This window comes from Nerophis lumbriciformis, linkage group LG20, assembly GCF_033978685.3.
Source record: "Nerophis lumbriciformis linkage group LG20, RoL_Nlum_v2.1, whole genome shotgun sequence".
NCBI classification, from domain to species: Eukaryota; Metazoa; Chordata; class Actinopteri; order Syngnathiformes; family Syngnathidae; genus Nerophis; species Nerophis lumbriciformis.
In genome coordinates, this window is record NC_084567.2 from 6,443,320 (window position 1) to 6,463,707 (window position 20,388).

A 20,388-nucleotide genomic window follows, 5' to 3' on the forward strand; every position below is an offset into this window, starting at 1 on the left:
AAAAAAATGGTTAAAAGCCATCGTCCCGGGGAGCATTTCATTTCGTCCCGTGCATTTTTTTAAATAATAATAATAACAATGAATAATTTCTAAGTCTTTGTTAGCCGTTTGTGAAGTTTTGTGCTCGTGCGCTACGTTCGCTCTCCTGGGGGCTAAGCCCCCCCTGTCCTTAAAAGCTAGTGACGCCCCTGTGAAGAAGGGCTCTTTACTGTTCCTAATATACATAAACGACATGTCATCAGCATGCGACTGTGAATTGTTCCTGTTTGCGGATGACTCGGCCCTGCTGGTATCAGACAAGGACAAGTCACAGGTGGAGAAAATCCTCAGTGCTGAACTCTGTAGAACATGCACCTGGCTCGCTGACAAAAAACTATCCATACACTTGGGTAAAACGGAATCCATCCTATTTGGGTCCCACATCAACCTTAAGAAAGTCAGTGACTTCACTATAAAAGTGGGTGACATTGTTATCACCAGGAAAGATGAGGTCACCTACCGAGGTTCCATTCTAGAGGCTAATCTTTCCTGTGATAAAATGGCAACCAAGGTAATCAAAAAGGTCAACCAACGAACGAGATTTCTCTATAGAATCTCCTCTCTGGTCAACAAAAGCACCATGAGGATTCTAGCGGGAACTCTCGTTCAAGCCTTTTTCGATTATGCATGCACCTCCTGGTACCCTAGCACCTCCAAATCCCTCAAATCTAGACTCCAAACATCCCAGAACAAGCTACTCAGACTACTTCTAGACCTCCACCCCAGATCACACCTCACTCCTACCCACTTCTCCAAAGTGGGCTGGCTCAGGGTGGAGGACAGAGTAAAACAACTTGCACTGAGCCTGGTCTATAAAATAAGCTACACCTCCCTGATACCGAAGTACATGTCAAACTACTTCCTTAACGTAAATGACCGCCATAACCACAACACCAGGGGGAGCTCCACTAACCACGTTAAACCCAGATTCCGATCTAACAAAGGTCTTAACTCATTCTCCTTCTATGCCACATCAATATGGAATGCGCTCCCAACAGGTGTAAAAGAAAGGGCATCTCTATCCTCCTTCAAAACCACACTAAAAGATGCCTTCTGATCTCTCTCTCTCTCTCTATGTCCACTACTTGCTGTACATATCCTACCAAGTCAGACCTACTCTATTCCAATATCCATTTCTCTGTCCTCAATTGTTGATGACTGATGATAACAACCAAACCTAACAACCCCCCCTCCACACCCCGAATTGTAAATAATGTAAATAATTAAATGTATACACCCTGATGATTATCTTGTGTGATGACTGTATTATGATGATAGTATATCTGATAGTATATATCTGTATCATGAATCAATTTAAGTGGACCCCGACTTAAACAAGTTGAAAAACTTATTGGGGTGTTACCATTTAGTGGTCAATTGTACGGAATATGTACTTCACTGTGCAACCTACTAATAAAAGTCTCAATCAATCAATCAATCAATCATATCGGGTTGTTTGTGTTACAGAAGAGTGTGGGGCTGCCCATTGAGGCAGTGGTGCTGCTGTGGTGGCATGATGCCATTTCCATGATCACTAGTGGTAATGGTGTGGCTATGTATGTGTGTAGTATGTATATATCTATAATTTATGTATATACAAGTTCATTAAGTTTGTACATTGAGTGAACAGGTAGTTCTAGCTCAGAGTAATGTATGATTTAAAGAAAAGGGGTGGGATTAAATAAGTGTAAACTTCTTCTCACTCCTTTTCAAATATGTAAAACAAAAAAAAAGAAAGTCCAATGCTCATTTGTTTTTGTTTTTTATTCTTACAAAATTACAAAATACAGTACATTACAGTATGTCAGACTTTGATTTCACATCAATAAACACTCGGAAAGAAATGAAATGACACAAATATAATACCTCGTTGGCTGCTTTTAACGAAAAGAGGTTCTAATATGCATTTGCTTGAAGTTTTGCACAAATCATCGAATAGACTTAAACAGAGGTGTGGACTCGAGTCAGACTCGAGTCATGAATTTGATGACTTTAGACTCGACTTGACAAAATGTAAAGAGACTTGCAACTCGACTTGGACTTTAACATCAATGACTTGTGACTTCACTTGGACTTGAGCCTTTTGACTTGACAAGACTTGCTACTTTCCCCAAAACCCAAAGATTAAAAAGTTATTCAGGAGCGCTCCGTATCTTTAATTTTGTACGTGTGTGTCAGCGTGTGTGCTGCCTGTCAGTACAACATCCAATCAAATTACATCATTGTTTTCATCCAATCCAATCAATCCAATCCACTTTATTTATATTGCACATTTTGTCAAGACTTGGTCCTTGGGTTTTGTTTTTCCGGAAGGCAACGGAAAGTTGGCTCGGGCGAGACGGGAATGTGAGTACATGATTTATTAAACACTATCAAAAAAGAACAAACGAAAGGCGCACAGAAGGGCGGAGGTAAAAAACTTGGCTAATGAAAACAAAAGACTTGAACAAAGGCAAAAGACTATGAACAAAAAACAAAAACTTACTTGGCATGGAACTGTGAACATGGCATGAAGAAAAGTGATCATAAAGAGTGTCAGGGGTGTGATGTCGCCAGGGAGACTTCCTGGCAACAATGGGTTTAAATAATAGTGACATGATTAAAGACAGGTGCGTGAGTCGTGAGGGCAGGTGGAAACTAATGGTTGCTATGGTGACAAAACAAGAGAGTCAAACCAGGAACTAAAAAGCGTCCAAAAAACAAACAGCACATGGCCAAACAAAAACATGATCAACACAGACATGACACATTTAAACAACAAAATGTTTCCAAAGTGCTGCACAACAATATTAAAAACAATATTCAAATATTATCCTTAGCTCTACCAATGACTGAATAAAAACAAAAAATAGATACATATTAAACCAATATAAAATAAATATGATTAAAAACGATTTTAAAGGGTAAAACCAATTCAAACAGTAACTAGAAATCAAAATGTTAAAAACACAGAGGACAACAGAGGACCACACAACTCACGTAGTGTTGAAAGCCAAAGAAAAAAAGTGGGTCTTAAGACGAGACTTAAAACACTCCACTGTGGGAGCAGTTGGAACATGGAGGAGCAGAGTGTTCCAGAGCTTAGGGCCGACCACAGAGAAGGCCCTGTCTCCCCTGGTTTTAAGTCTGGTCTTGGGCACTACGAGCTGGAGCACGCGCAGGATTGTAAATTTGGATGAGGACCGAGATATACTGAGGTGCCAGTCCATGTAAAGCTTTAAAAACAAACAGCAAGGTTTTACAATCAATTCTAAGATGAACAGGGAGCCAGTGCAAACTCTCAAGAATTGGGGTTGTATGCTGGCGTCTCCTGGCCCCTGTTGAAATATGTCCCACAACATTCATCCTATCAAATTGCAGGACAACCAACGAAGAAGAGCTGTCAAACAAAGCGCCAGTGAGGAGAAATGATGCCGAATATACTTTCGTTCGGGTATAAAAACTACGACTAGGTCAACAAAAAACGAATTGCAGTATCCAAAACATGCGGTTCGAAGATTACAGACGGAGACGCAACAACTTCCAACTTCGTTCGACATTTGAAGTTGCACAAAGAAGGGTAAGTTTTGAATGTAAGCTAACGTTTATTGGCTAAGTAACTTAACTTTTATTTGCTGTGTAGTTAAATCAGTGAGGCTATAAACTCACTGCTAACGTTATTGCAAACATAGACCTCTTATAAGTAGACGCAGCATCGAGCGCTACCGCCTACTGGCGCTGACGAGACTCGGGGCCGCCATCTTGGAGTGGTGATCCGCTATTTTTTTTCTTTTCTTTTTTTTTTCTTTCATAAATAAATACAGTCATGTGTGCTTTCGGACTGTATCCCTGCAGACTGTATTGATCTATATTGATATATAATGTGTATATTGTGTTTTTTATGTTGATTTAATAAAAAAATTAATTAAATTAAATTAAAAAAATTAAAATAAAAAACTTTTTTTTCTTTTTTTTTTTCTTGTGCAGCCGGTACCAATCGGTCCGTGGACCGGTACTGGGCCACGGCCCGGTGGTTGGGGACCACTGCCTTAAATGATCATATGTTTACAGTGATTGTTTTATATGTATTTTTTATGTATGTCGCTTTGGATAAAAGCGTCTGCCAAATACTTCAACATAAACATATATAAACACCCGAAAGTCTTCATATCAGCTAAAACCAACAATCTGTTTCACTGGATTCAGAATAAAAACAAATTCTGTCTTTTTTGTTTTCTTTTGGCATCTTTGTTTTCTACCTGTCTGTCAACTGTCAGTTTAGGCTGCTCGCCGGCTCCTCATCACCACTTCAAGATGGCGGCCGAATTCCTCGCGTCACTGCAGCCAATGCTGCGTCTACTTATAAGATGTCTATGCCCTCCCCTCAAGCATGTTCTGCCTTGTTTACAGTCCGTGGGGTCGCAACATCACAACAATCGTTCCGCTTTGCAACACAATTAACACATTACATTTACATTTAACACATTACTTTTACATTTTGCTCAGGAGATTTTACAAGCACACATTTTGTAATAATATTTTTTAACTCTGCATCGTGAACTTATTTATTAATATTTATTCATTAATGACACATATTTAAAGCATGCAAACTCTCTCAGCAACAGCTACACATCCATCCATCCATTTTTTACCGCTTATTCCCTTCACGGTCACGGGGGCGCTGGAGCCTATCTCAGCTACAATCGGGCGGAAGGCGGGGTACACCCTGGACAAGTCGCCACCTCATCACATCTATTTATTATTATTATTATTATTCAACTTCTTCTTCTTCTCCAGATTTTGGAGCGCTCTACCTTCCACATTTTCCACCTGATTAAAACCGTTCCAACTTCAAACTGTTCAGCCTATTCGGGAATCACGGGCTTTCCCTTGAGCCTGTGCTCTTATTCAACAATTATACAAAAATTGATCCCTGATTTCCCAGAATTCCCAGTCTTTAGGGACATTTTCCCCATTCAAAATCAATTATCCATTTTTCAAACTTCCACAATTCTCACATTTGTCAACAGATTCAAACCATTCCACCTTCAACACATTCAATTCATCCTGGAAATTCACACAACAATTTTTCCACGTTGAACAAATTTCCAGAAATTCCTGTTTTTTTCTAACCTTCTTTCCAACCTTTTTTAGTGTGACAACTCCTTTCACATGTTTCATCCCATTTAAACCGTTCCACTGTCAAAACATTTCTCTTAGTCAGGACAAAAAAAACAAGTTCGAAATTCCTGGTTTTCCGGAAATTTCGTAGTACAATTTTGCAATTAAAAAACTGTTACTACAATCCTAATCATACTAAAAAAAAAAAGCCAGCTTTTCCCAAAATTACCAAATTTCCAGGTAGTTCCCATTGAAAAGAATGGGACATTTTTCCCAAGTTGCCCAATTCCCACATTTTTCAACATATTCAAACCATTCCAACATCAACACATTCCACTCATCCTAGACATTCAAACTAACACTTTCCCAACTTCCAAACCAAATTCCGGTTTTCGTGGAAATTCAAACTGTTCTTACATTCACACTACATTCTGTCAGCATTTCATTTCAGTTCAACTTCAGCATTGGAGCATTCACATGCAATTCCTTCAATTCCTTTAATAACTTAATAACCCTTTTTCATAATACACATGAATCACCTTTTATCCAAGTATTAAGTTGTTTTAAGAGAATAATTATGTACCAGTGACGTGCGGTGAGGTTGATGGCTGGTGAGGCACTGACTTCATGACAGTCAGATTTACAAACATATGAACCCTAAAGAGTATCTTATTCACCATTTGATTGGCAGCAGTTAACGGGTTATGTTTAAAAGCTCTTACCAGCAATTGGAATTGGGGGTTAAATCACCAAAAATTATTCCCGGGCGCGGCCCCGCTGCTGCCCGCTGCTCCCCTCATCTCCCAGGGGGTGATCAAGGGGATGGGTCAAATGCAGGGGACAAATTTCATTACACCTAGTGTGTGTGTGACAATCATTGGTACTTTAACTTAACTTTAACTTTACATATACAAACTGTAGCACACAAAAAAAGCACATTTACTAAAAAAAAAAACGTTATTATGGTCTTACCTTTACTTATAAATGAAGTCCATGCGCCGCTGTTGTGCTGGATTAATGCACCCCTGACGGGAGTTTTATATCAACTAGAGCCCTCACTTAAACTTTCCACGTGCAAGATTGAATCTATTTAAAAAAGTGTAACTGAGGGTTTATAAATGTCGCCTATACTGTATAAAACTACAAAATAACAAACACGGAGGCTCCAGTTTACACGAGGACCGCTTTATTTACCTTCTTTCAAAAACTTCCGCTCCACTCCAACGTGTCATCACTTCCGCTCTTAGCGCCTTCAAAATAAGAGCTCAAGGCATATACTGTATAACAGCGCATAACAGGAACTTAACATCACAAAGAGGAAAGCCCATGAAAATAGGTTACAAAAGTTATTTAATAAGAAGCCAAAAAGTGCAAAAACAATAATGTTCGTGTTGGAGGAGTTGTGAATTAGATACACCTGCAATCTGCAGGTGTACCTAATGTTGTGGCCCTGCAGTCATTCACAACTCCTCCAACACGAACATTATTGTTTTTGCACTTTTTGGCTTCTTATGAAATAACTTTTTTAAATAGATTCAATCTTGCACGTGGAAAGTTTAAGTGTGGGCTTTAATTGATATAACACTCCCGTCAGGGGTTGCAATCTACGGCGGGGGTGCAGGAGGCGGGATTACTGGAGCCTCAGCCAGTGCGTCTTTTGCAGCCGTTTTATGATCGCTCAGCACAAGAAATACGTTACACACATACAGTTGTTGACAAAATACACTGTACATTATATACCTCAGCTAACTAAACTATGGAAATGTATAATGTAGTTCATATAGCAATACGGTCTCACTGCACAGCAGGCCAGCAGTTAGCCGAGTCCGGAATCCATGTTGAGGCACTGAGTGGCGTGCCTCAACTGGCTGCTGCTCACCGCACCGTCTCTTCTCAGTATTTGAACGGCAAATGTGAAAATTCAGCGATTTTGAATAAATATAATCTAAAACTGGTGAAGTTAAATGGAAAATAACTTTATAGTATAATCACTGGATACATATAACAATTTAGTTAATTTTTTTTCTTTTTACATTTTTTTTCTTTCCATGATGGCAGCAGGTGAGGCCCCGCCTCACCTGCCTCTAGTGACTGCACGTCACTGTTATGTACACATTATCACACAACTCGTATGCTTAAGGGCCGTTGCTATAGTTATTATCAATTGTGCTGAAGTTGTACTTTTTCTATCTGTGCAAAGCAAGTCGTCTGGTATCAGTGTTTTCAGACCCTGAATCGGCCTGCTGACTGCCAAGGGAACATCGAGTGGCATGACGCAGACAGAGCAGAGACAGGGCGATATCACGAGTGTCAACACATTTGCATTTCATTAATAGTCATATATTGTGTCTAACTGGAGCTGTTGAGATTACCCCCTTCCTTCAGTGACAGCTTCAGTGATGTAACCAGGGACCTCCCAAATAAATAGAGGAAGCATGTGGGCTGGACTTTAGAGCGTAGTTTGGATCTGTAACTAGAGTACAGCCCAAAAAACGTCTCTCCTCATTTGAGCCAAATTGAACTCTTGTCTCTGCATGATTCCTTGCTTCTTGTCTGTTTAATAGATGTCATCAGTGTTTGAACCTGACAGGTTGCTACATAATAATATAATATATGACACAATACAAAAACATTTAATATAGTTTAACTTCTGGATGACCAACATAATATAACATAACATAATATATTATACTATAATATAATTAGTGCTGTCAAATTATACATGTATTTCAACAAAATATTCACACTTTTGAATTTGGATTTATCATGATTAAACAGGTTATTGAATGGACAGAAAATCTTTTTGTCGTCCGTCGGTGTGTCAACATATGTTTTATGTCAGAGATGATTTTGTCAACATGTCACACGTGTGTCATGATGTGTTGAATTGACTGGTGTGGTTGTACGTAATACAACCAGTGGCCAGAAGGAGGCACTGTTGGGATCCTGTGTGCTTCGCTTTCTTGTAAAATCTGAACCAGGGATTCTCAAACTGTGGTACGGGTACCACTAGTGACACGCTGCCACCATCTAGTGGTACACCGAAGAATCACTTAATTAAGGGATTAGTGTTTTAATTATTCTTAATCTCTTTTTTTAAATACATTTGTTTAAAAAAAAAAATCAGAAGGTCCATTATAACAATAATTTTTTTGTTAATGAAAAAAAATGTATACAAAAAAATAAATAATACTAGAAACTATATGAAAGATATTTGAAGATAAAAGTTGTTTACATTTCTAATATGTAGTTTTTGATGATTTGAGGACGTCAAACGGGACAAAATAAATACAATTTAAAAAAATTGTGTATTCAATTGCCACAGATTAATTAAATGCAAAATCGTATTTATTTAAGTAACTATTTGACTGGTTAGCTCAATGTTTGATTATTTAGTTAATTATGTCACAATTTCATTATTAAAAAATGTAGTTCATTGTTTGTTTTCATTAAATATTTCGTGATTGAGTTATTTCACATTTCAAACATGGTTTAATTGTTGTAAAATTAAAATATGGCTTTGTAGTCGCCAACATTGAAAGCCAACTGTTGCATTTGTGAAAATAGGGCGCTGATTAAGTTTTTAACGTCTTTCTGCTCCTTTCCATTCATAATTTACTGTATGTTTATTGTTTTATTTTTATTTTATTCCTTTGATTTTTTATGAATAAATCAAATAAATAAATCAACTGAACCGTAGGCACTGATCCAATTAAACAGTTTTTAGGAATATAATTTTTTATTTTGCCGTAGGACGGTGACTCTTTTGTCTTACAGTAGAAGGCTAATCTAGCTACACAACAACTCAAGCTAACATATCTTTCACACATTTCTAACCTATTGTCATTACTTACTCTTTCATTGTCTCCTCCTTTGCCCAGTAGTCACCGAGCCCGCCATTAAAAAGTAGTTTATTGGAAAATCATTTTTTTTTGTGAAAGTTTGTGGGTGAAGCAGGGCACTCGACTAAAATACCCTTAGGATATAAACATAACATATTACAATCCCTTTAGGCAACCAAGAATATATTGATTTAATGAATAGATCCAAACACTTTGTTCATATTTATTATGTGCATGAACAAAGAACGGTTAATATTGTATGTAGCTTTCAAACAAGAAAGAGGTTTTAGCACATCAGCATAACAGTCCTTTACAATCACAATTATACCGTAGAAATGGCACACTTTAATTTTTCAGAAAGGCTTAAATAATTTCAAACACATATCGTTACAATAAGCACGCTTATAAGTGTTTGTCCTACATGTAGTCATCAGTTGTGGACAGACGAAGCGTGCGCGTTCACAAGGCGGGAATAATTTTTTGACAGGGGCCCCTCTAGTTGTTAATTACAAACTTGAACGTATGTTTAACCGCTGATACTCCTCAATTGGACATTTCCTAAGACAATTTACTACAAGATGTTGACATTGTTATTACTATAATCAGCACCGGTGACGTATATTGGTATGTTCCTTTTGACTGTACATGTACTGTAAATGTATAATGTATTTATATTATTCACATGTGAATAATGCTGTATAACAGACTGTATTTATGTTATTCACATGTGAATAATGCTGTATAATAGACTGTATTTATGTTATTCACATGTGAATAATGCTGTATAATAGACTGTATTTATATTATTCACATGTGAATAATGCTGTATAACAGACTGTATGTATGTTATTCACATGTGAATAATGCTGTATAACAGACTGTATTTATGTTATTCACATGTGAATAATGCTGTATAATAGACTATTTATATTATTCACATGTGAATAATGCTGTATAACAGACTGTATTTATGTTATTCACATGTGAATAATGCTGTATAATAGACTGTATTTATATTATTCACAAGTGAATAATGCTGTATAATAGACTGTATTTATGTTATTCACAGGTGAATAATGCTGTATAACAGACTGTATTTATGTTATTCACATGTGAATAATGCTGTATAACAGACTGTATGTATGTTATTCACATGTGAATAATGCTGTATAATAGACTGTATTTATGTTATTCACAGGTGAATAATGCTGTATAACAGACTGTATTTATGTTATTCACATGTGAATAATGCTGTATAATAGACTGTATTTATATTATTCACATGTGAATAATGCTGTATAATAGACTGTATTTATGTTATTCACATGTGAATAATGCTGTATAATAGACTGTATTTATATTATTCACATGTGAATAATGCTGTATAATAGACTGTATTTATGTTATTCACAGGTGAATAATGCTGTACAACAGACTGTATTTATGTTATTCACAGGTGAATAATGCAGTATAACAGACTGTATTTATGTTATTCACATGTGAATAATGCTGTATAACAGACTGTATGTATGTTATTCACATGTGAATAATGCTGTATAATAGACTATTTATATTATTCACATGTGAATAATGCTGTATAATAGACTGCATTTATATTATTCACAGGTGAATAATGCTGTATAACAGACTGTATTTATGTTATTCACATGTGAATAATGCTGTATAATAGACTGTATTTATATTATTCACATGTGAATAATGCTGTATAATAGACTGTATTTATGTTATTCACAGGTGAATAATGCTGTATAACAGACTGTATTTATGTTATTCACATGTGAATAATGCTGTATAATAGACTGTATTTATATTATTCACATGTGAATAATGCTGTATAATAGACTGTATTTATGTTATTCACAGGTGAATAATGCTGTATAACAGACTGTATTTATGTTATTCACATGTGAATAATGCTGTATAATAGACTGTATTTATATTATTCACATGTGAATAATGCTATATAATAGACTGTATTTATGTTATTCATATGTGAATAATGCTGTATAATAGACTGTATTTATATAATTCACATGTGAATAATGCTGTATAATAGACTATTTATATTATTCACATGTGAATAATGCTGTATAATAGACTGCATTTATATTATTCACGTGTGAATAATGCTGTATAACAGACTGTATTTATGTTATTCACATGTGAATAATGCTGTATAATAGACTGTATTTATATTATTCATATGTGAATAATGCTGTATAATAGACTGTATTTATATTATGCACATGTATACCTAATACCTAAGTGTTTATTGTCTATTGTGAGCGAACTGTGGTGCTGAATTTCCCCCAGGGATCAATAAAGTACTTTCTATTCACTATTTTCTCCTTTTTAATCTGTTATTTAGAAACCACACACATACACAGCCACATTTGGATAAATATATGTTGATCTACAGCAAAAGAAAAAGATTGGTCATTCTCCCTTGTGTGTTCTTAAGTGTTTTACTGCGTCTGCATTACGGCGGAATCTTTTGCCGCAGACTGAACAACTAAATGTTTTTTCTCCAGTGTGTTTTTTCATATGTTCGGTCAAATTGCGCTTAAAAGAAAAACTTTTACCGCAAATTGAACAGTTAAATATTTTTTCTCCTGTGTGTGTTCTCATCAATCAATCAATCAATCTTTATTTATATAGCCCTAAATCACAAGTGTCTCAAAGGGCTGCACAAGCCACAACGACATCCTCGGTACAAAGCCCACATACGGGCAAGGAAAAACTCACCCCAGTGGGACGTCGATGTGAATGACTATGAGAAAAACCTTGGAGAGGACCGCATATGTGGGTAACCCCCCCCCCCTCTAGGGGAGACCGAAAGCAATGGATGTCGAGTGGGTCTGACATAATATTGTGAGAGTCCAGTCCATAGTGGATCCAACATAATAGTAAGAGTCCAGTCCATAGTGGGGCCAGCAGGACACCATCCCGAGCGGAAACGGGTCAGCAGCGCAGAGATGTTCCCAGCCGACGCACAGGCGAGCGGTCCACCCCGGGTCCCGACTCTGGACAGCCAGCACTTCATCCATGGCCACCGGACCTGTGCCCCCCCCCCCCCCCCCCCCTCCTCAAGGAAAAGGGGAGCAGAGGAGAAAAGAAAAGAAACGGCAGATCAACTGGTCTAACAGGGGGGCTATTTAAAGGCTAGAGTATACAAATGAGTTTTAAGATGGGACTTAAATGCTTCTACTGAGGTAGCATCTCTAATTGTTACCGGGAGGGCATTCCATAGTACTGGAGCCCGAATAGAAAATGCTCTATAGCCCGCAGACTTTTCTTGGGCTCTGGGAATCACTAATAAGCCGGAGTTCTTTGAACGCAGATTTCTTGCCGGGACATATGGTACAATGCAATCGACAAGATAGGACGGAGCTATACCGTGTAGTATTTTATACGTAAGTAGTAAAACCTTAAAGTCACATCTTAAGTGCACAGGAAGCCAGTGCAGGTGAGCCAGTATAGGCGTAATATGATCAAACTTTCTTGTTCTTGTCAAAAGTCTAGCAGCCGCATTTTGTACCAACTGTAATTTTTTAATGCTAGACATAGGGAGACCCGAAAATAATACGTTACAGTAGTCGAGACGAGACGTAACGAACGCATGAATAATGATCTCAGCGTCGCTAGTGGATAAAATAGAACGAATTTTAGCGATATTACGGAGATGAAAGAAGGCCGTTTTAGTAACACTCTTAATGTGTGATTCAAACGAGAGAGTTGGGTGGAAGATAATACCCAGATTCTTTACTGATTCGCCTTGTGTAATTGTTTGGTTGTCAAATGTTAAGGTGGTATTATTAAATAAATGTCGGTGTTTAGCAGGACCGATAATCAGCATTTCCGTTTTCTTGGCGTTGAGTTGCAAGAAGTTAGCGGACATCCATTGTTTAATTTCATTAAGACACGCCTCCAGCTGACTACAATCCGGCGTGTTGGTCAGCTTTAGGGGCATGTAGAGTTGGGTGTCATCAGCATAACAATGAAAGCTAACACCGTATTTGCGTATGACGTCACCTAGCGGCAGCATGTAAATACTAAAGAGTGCAGGGCCAAGAACCGAACCCTGAGGAACTCCGCACGTTACCTTAACATAGTCCGAGGTCACATTATTATGGGAGACGCATTGCATCCTGTCAGTAAGATAAGAGTTAAACCACGACAAAGCTAAGTCTGACATACCAATACGATGCTCTAATAAAATATTATGTTCTCATGTGTTGAGTCAAATTGCTGTTCCGGGAAAAGCTTTTACCACAAACTGAACAATTAAATGGTTTTACTCCAGTGTGTGTCATTATGTGTCGAGTCAAACCGTGTCTGGAAACAAAGAATTTACCACAAACTGAGCAATGAAATGTTTTTTCTCCAGTGTGTGTTCTCATGTGTTCAGTCAATATTCTTTTAAGAAAAAAACTTTTGCCACAAAGTCAACAGTTAAATGGTTTTTCATCTGTGTGTGTTCTCATGTGTTCAACTAAATTGCTCTTTGCAGAAAAGCTTTTACCACAAATTGAACAACTAAACAATTTTTCTCCTGTGTGCGTTCTCAAGTGACGAGTCCAATTGGTCTTTATAGAAAAGCTTTTACCACAAACTGAACAATTAAATGGTTTCAGTCTAGTGTGTGTCATTATGTGACGAGTCAAACCTTGCCTGGAAAGTAAGATTTTCCCACAAACTGAGCAATTAAATGTATTTTCTCCTGTGTGCTTTCTCATGTGTTGAATCAAATTGCTCTTTCGAGTACAGCTCTTAGCACAAACTGAGCAACTGAAATGTCTTTTACCGCTCTTAATTTTAGTGCATTTGTTGTCAGTGTGAGTCCTCATATCACCTTCACAGTCTTTATCGCTGCTCAAAGGTTCTTCAAACTCGTCTTCAGCCTCACTATCTGATAGTGGAGCTAAGAGGTTGTCTACTTGTGGTTTCTCTTCATCATCTTCAGTCTTCACAGAGAGAATACTCAGTGGAAACTTGGTGAGACCAGCTTCCTGTGGTCCTAGAAGACACTCTCCCTCCTGAGTGATGCAGAGTTCCTCCTCTTCCTTTTTAATGCAGGGTGGTTGTGGAGTCTCCTGCTTCAAAGTGGAGCTCCCCCCTAACTGAAGTTCTTCTGCGGGACACAAACAACAAGAAAAATAATTAAGTTCAGTCATGATTCATGGGATGTTTCTCTTTGAACTTGATACCCGCTTTCTTCTATGTACTGTATGTGTGTGTAGTGTTTCATGGCCATTCATTTAGTGCCTTGCCAGAATGATGGATCAATGTTTACATGACTTGGCTTGGACTCGGACAAGTGAAGCAAAAAATCACGGAAAATAGAAAACATCTGTGTTGATGAGCATGAGAATGCTACAAAATAGGAGTGGGGGAAAACATCAATTTGGAAATATATACTAACATTTTTATAAAAATATATCTATTTTTAAGATGTCAACAGGAAAGAAGTAGAGGAATATTTTCCCGTTGGCAAGACATTTGCCGTATTTTCCGCACTATAAGGCGCACCTTCAATGAATGGCATATTTCAAAACTTTGTTCATATATAAGGCGCACCGGATTATAAGGCGCATAGAATGGACGCTACAGTAGAGGCTGGGATTACGTTATGCATCCATTAGATGGAGCTGCGCTAAAGGGAATGTCAACAAAACAGTCAGATAGGTCAGTCAAACTTTATTAAAGGGGAACATTATCACAATTTCAGAATGGTTAAAGCCATTAAAAATCAGTTCCCAGTGGCTTATTTTATTTTTCGAAGTTTTTTCCAAAATTTTACCCATCACGCAATATCCCTAAAAAAAGCTTCAAAGTGCCTGATTTTAACCATCGTTATATACACCCGTCCATTTTCCTGTGACGTCACACAGTGATGCCAACACAAACAAACATGGCGGATAGAACAGCAAGGTATAGCGACATTAGCTCGGATTCAGACTCGGATTTCAGCGGCTTAAGCGATTCAACAGATTAAGCATGTATTGAAACGGATGGTTGTAGTGTGGAGGCAGGTAGTGAAAACGAAATTGAAGAAGAAACTGAAGCTATTGAGCCAGATCAGTTTGAACCGTATGCAAGCGAAACCTACGAAAACGACACGACAGCCAGCGACACGGGAGAAAGCGAGGACGAATTCGGCGATCGCCTTCTAACCAACGATTGGTATGTGTTTGTTTGGCATTAAAGGAAACTAACAACTATGAACTAGGTTTACAGCATATGAAATACATTTGGCAACAACATGCACTTTGAGAGTGCAGACAGCCCAATTTTAATCAATTAATATATTCTGTAGACATACCCTGATCCGCGCTCTTTTCCTGAAAGCTGATCTGTCTAGTTTTGGAGTTGATGTCAGCAGGCCAGGGAAGCTAGGGTCGATAGGGGGTTTAGCTCGCTCGTCTGCGGGAACAAACTGCCGCCATCGCTTGCCGTGCTAGCGAGGTCCTTTGTCCCTGAATTGCTCACACACTCCGGCAGATTCAATGGGGGTGGCTTATTTTATTTTTACAAGTTTTTTTCAAAATTTTACCCATCACGAAATATCCCTAAAAAAAGCTTCAAAGTGCCGGATTTTAACCATCGTTATAAACACCCGTCCATTTTCCTGTGACGTCACACAGTGATGCCAACACAAACAAACATGGCGGATAGAACAGCAAGCTATAGCGACATTAGCTCGGATTCAGACTCGGATTTCAGCGGCTTAAGCGATTCAACAGATTACGTATGTATTGAAACGGATGGTTGTAGTGTGGAGGCAGGTAGCGAAAACGAAATTGAAGAAGAAACTGAAGCTATTGAGCCATATCGGTTTGAACCGAATGCAAGCGAAACCGACAAAAACGACACGACAGCCAGCGACACGGGAGAAAGCGAGGACGAATTCGGCGATCGCCTTCTAACCAACGATTGGTATGTGTTTGTTTGGCATTAAAGGAAACTAACAACTATGAACTAGGTTTACAGCATATGAAATACATTTGGCAACAACATGCACTTTGAGAGTGCAGACAGCCCAGTTTTCATCAATTAATATATTCTGTAGACATACCCTCATCCGCTCTCTTTTCCTGAAAGCTGATCTGTCCAGTCCAGTTGGAAATGTATCTGCTTTGAGTGTCGCAGGATATCCACACATTCTTGCCATCTCTGTCGTAGCATAGCTTTCGTCGGTAAAGTGTGCGGAACAAACGTCCAATTTCTTGCCACTTTCGCATCTTTGGGCCACTGGTGCAACTTGAATCCGTCCCTGTTCGTGTTGTTACACCCTCCGACAACACACCGACGAGGCATGATGTCTCCAAGGTACGGAAAACAGTCAAAAAAACGGAAAATAACAGAGCTGATTTGACTCGGTGTTTGTAATGTGTTTGAGAAAATGGCGGATTGCTTCCCGATGTGACGCCACGTTGTGACGTCATCGCTCCGAGAGCGAATATTAGAAAGGCGTTTAATTCGCCAAAATTCACCCATTTAGAGTTCGGAAAACGGTTAAAAAAATATATGGTCTTTTTTCTGCAACATCAAGGTATATATTGACGCTTACATAGGTCTGGTGATAATGTTCCCCTTTAAATAACTTTTATCCATCCACAAGCACGTGCACAGACATTTTCGATGGCTGGTGCTCAAACCAGAAAAAAGTGCATACATTGCAAAAAAAAAAAAATTAAATAAACATAATAATACAAAAAACTACAGAGCCCCTAAAGTAGGGGTCCCCACACTACAGCCCGCCAGCGTCCAAAATCAGGCCCACGGGAAGTCCCAAGTATAAAAAAAAAAAAGTCTGTCTTTTCTTATCCACTTTGTACCGCTTGCTACTCACGGTGTCTCCTAGCCGCTCAGGCAAATCATATTGCCTAAAAATGCATTTTCTCATCAATAACGTGACATCATCGCGCGCACAGAAAGTGCGCTATATATATCTAATATATATATATATATATATATATATATATATATATATATATATATATAAATATATATATGTATGTGTGGGAAAAAATCACAAGACTACTTCATCTCTACAGGCCTGTTTCATGAGGGGTTTCCTCAATCATCAGGAGATTTTAATAGAAGCATTCACATACCATGGTTTATATAGGGCACAGAGTGGGTAGGTACAGGCTGGCGTAGGGGCGTGGTGATTGGCTCATGTGTTACCTAGAAGGTGTTTCCGTCTGTGACGGCATGCTGATACAATTTCGCTGCGCTTGTTGAGGGATGACAGGTCTGGGCGGTATATAATAAACAGTTTCTCTTTTAAGCATAGGTTGCATCTTTTATTACCACTGTTGTAAGGTGTGCTGGATGCAAGAATTTGCCATGTTATTGAATATTCAACATTATTGTCTTTGAGGTCCCAAATGTGTTTGCTGAGTTCTGTAGCATTCCGCAGGCTTTGGTTCCTGAAAGAAGCCTTGTGATTGTTCCATCTGGCTTTGAACTCTCCCTCGGTTAATCCTCCATATGTGTCGGATGTGTTAATGTTCTTACCAATCAAAGGTAACACGCAAGGACATATATATACAGTATATATATATATATATATAAATAAATATATACGTGTTGTCTGCCGTCATTTGGACATGTCCGGCAGGCAGTATACGGCCAGTGCGCTGTATTTCGCCCAGGTCTGCCCTAGAACTGCAACTGGTTTGGTATTACCCGTGTTCGGATCATCATCATCATCATCCAAATATGTTTATGGCTATTTCACTAAACAAAACAACAAAGTCATATTCTGACAAAAAAAGAGAATGTTTAAAAATGCAGATTTCAGCAGTATTGCAGAAATTTAACATGCGTGATATTTCTAAAAAAAAAAAAGCAGTGGACCTATTTGGAGGTCCTGGGTTTGGTGGATGTTGCTACATATGAGCAACATACCACTAACTAAACAATTAACTGGTTATTCTCCCCCTTGTGTGTTTGAATGTGTCTTACTGCATCTGCTTTATGCTTAAACCCTTTGCAGCAGACTGAACAACTAAATGTTTTTTCTCTGGTGTGTCTTTTCATGTGTTCTGTCAAATGGCTGTTCCGAGAAAAGCTTTTACCACAAACTGAACAGTTAAATGGTTTTACTCCTGTGTGTGTTCTCATGTGTTGAGTTAAACAGCTGTTTCCAGAAAGGCTTTTACCACAAACTGAACAATAAAATGGTTTAAGTCCAGTGTGTGTCATTTTGTGATTTGTCAAACCTTTTTTGGAAACAAAGATTTTACCGCAGACAGAGCAACTAAATGGTTTTTCTCCTGTGTGCGTTCTCATGTGCGGCGTCAAAGCGCTCTTTTGCAAAAAGCTTTTGCCACAAACTGAGCAATTATATGGTTTCTCTCCTGTGTGTGTTCTCAAGTGTTGGGTCAAATTGCACTTAAGAGAAAAGCTTTTACCACAAACTGAGCAGATACATTTTTTGTCTCCAGTGTGTGAGCTCAGGTGTTTTGCCAAATTGGATTTTTGACAGAATCTTTTACCACAAACTGAGCAGTTATATGGTTTTTCTCCTGTGTGTGTTCTCATGTGTTCATTCAAATTGCTCTTCTGAGTAAAACCTTTACCACAAACTGAACAATTAAATGGTTTAAGTCCTGTGTGTGTCATTATGTGTTGAGTCAAACCTTGTCTGGAAACATAAATTTTACCACAAACTGGGCAATTAAATGGTTTCTCTCCTGTGTGCGTTCTCATGTGTGGAGTCAGACCATTCTTTTGCGAATAGCTTTTACCACAAACTGAACAATTAAATCGTTTCTCCCCAGTGTGTGTTCTCATATGTTTTGTCAAATTGCTCTTTAGCAAAAAGCTTTTACTACAAACTGAGCAATCAAATCCTTTCTCTCCTGTGTGTGTTCTCATGTGTTGTGTCAAATTGCTCTTATAAGAAAAGCTCTTACCACAAACCGAGCAAGTGAATTTTTTTTCTCCTGTGTGTAATCTCATGTGTTTTGTCAAATTGGTTTTTTGAGAAAAACGTTTATCACAAACTGAGCATTTAAATGGTTTTTCTCCTGTGTGTGTTCTCATGTGTTCAGTCAAACTGCTGTGATAAGAAAAGCTTTTACTGCATACTGAACAATTAAATGGTTTTAGTCCAGTGTGCGTCATTAGGTGTTTGTTCAAACCTCCTCTGGAAACAAAGATTTTACCACAAACTGAGCACTTAAATGTTTTCTCTCCGGCGTGTGTTTTCATGTGTTGAGTCAAATGGCTCTTTCTTGTAAAGCTGTTCGCACAAATTGAGCAGCTGAAACTTTTTTTACCTCTCTTTTTGTTAGCGCATTCAGGCTGTTTGTTGTCAGTGTGAGTCCTCATGTCACCTTCCCAGTCTGGATCGCGGCTCAACGGTTCCTCAAACCCGTCTTCAGAATCGCTTTCTGATAGTGGAGCTAAGAGGTTGTCTACTTGTGGTTTCTCTTCACCTTCACAGTCTGTATCGCTGCTCAAAGTAACTTTAATCTCCTCTTCAGCCTCACTATCTAATAGAGGAACTAAGAGGTTGTCTACTTGTGGTTTCTCTTCATCATCTTCAGTCTTCACAGAGAGGATACTCAGTGGAAACTTGGTGTAATCAGCTTCCTCTCGTCCTAGAAGACACTCTCCCTCCTGAGTGATGCAGAGTTCCTCCTCTTCCTTTTTAATGCAGGGTGGTTGTGGAGTCTCCTGCTTCAAAGTGGAGCTCCCCCCTAACTGAGGGGAAACTTCTTCTGGATTATCGATCAGCTGCTGGACGTCTGCAAGACACAAACAACACAAACACACTTTACACACATGGGTGTCAAACTCTGGTGTTTGAGTTGTATTGGCGGGTTATATGGACGGGAGGGGGGAGGTGTTTGTTATGCGGGATTAATTTGTGGCATATTAAATATAAGCCTGGTTGTGTTGTGGCTAATAGAGTATATATATGTCTTGAGTTTATTTACTGTTTTAGTCATTCCCAGCTGAATATCAGGTCCCACCCGCCTCTCACAGCATATTCCCTATCTGAATCGCTCCCACTGCCCTCTAGTCCTTCACTCTCACTTTCCTCATCCACAAATCTTTCATCCTCGCTCAAATTAATGGGGAAATTGTCGCTTTCTCGGTCCGAATCGCTCTCGCTGCTGGTGGCCATGATTGTAAACAATGTGCAGACGTGAGGAGCTCCACAACCTGTGATGTCACACGTATATCGTCTGCTACTTCCGGTACAGGCAAGGCTTTTTTATCAGCGACCAAAAGTTGTGAACTTTATCGTCGATGTTCTCTACTAAATCCTTTCAGCAAAAATATGGCAATATCGCGAAATGATCAAGTATGACACATAGAATGGACCTGCTATCCCCGTTTAAATAAGAACATCGCATTTCAGTAG

The 20,388-nt window shown here is 38.6% G+C and overlaps 1 protein-coding gene across 2 annotated transcripts in view; it reads right to left on the minus strand.

Moving 5' to 3' along the window:
- Positions 1-17,607: 17,607 nt before the first annotated feature.
- LOC133619321 (uncharacterized) overlaps positions 17,608-20,388 on the minus strand; it is a 60,401-nt gene continuing 57,620 nt past the window's right edge. For both annotated transcript variants that reach the window (XM_072915389.1, XM_072915390.1), the window contains one exon: positions 17,608-19,765. In XM_072915389.1, coding sequence (XP_072771490.1) covers positions 17,925-19,765 — 1,841 coding nt within the window. In that variant the 3' untranslated portion in view covers positions 17,608-17,924. The remainder of the gene's footprint in view (positions 19,766-20,388) is intronic.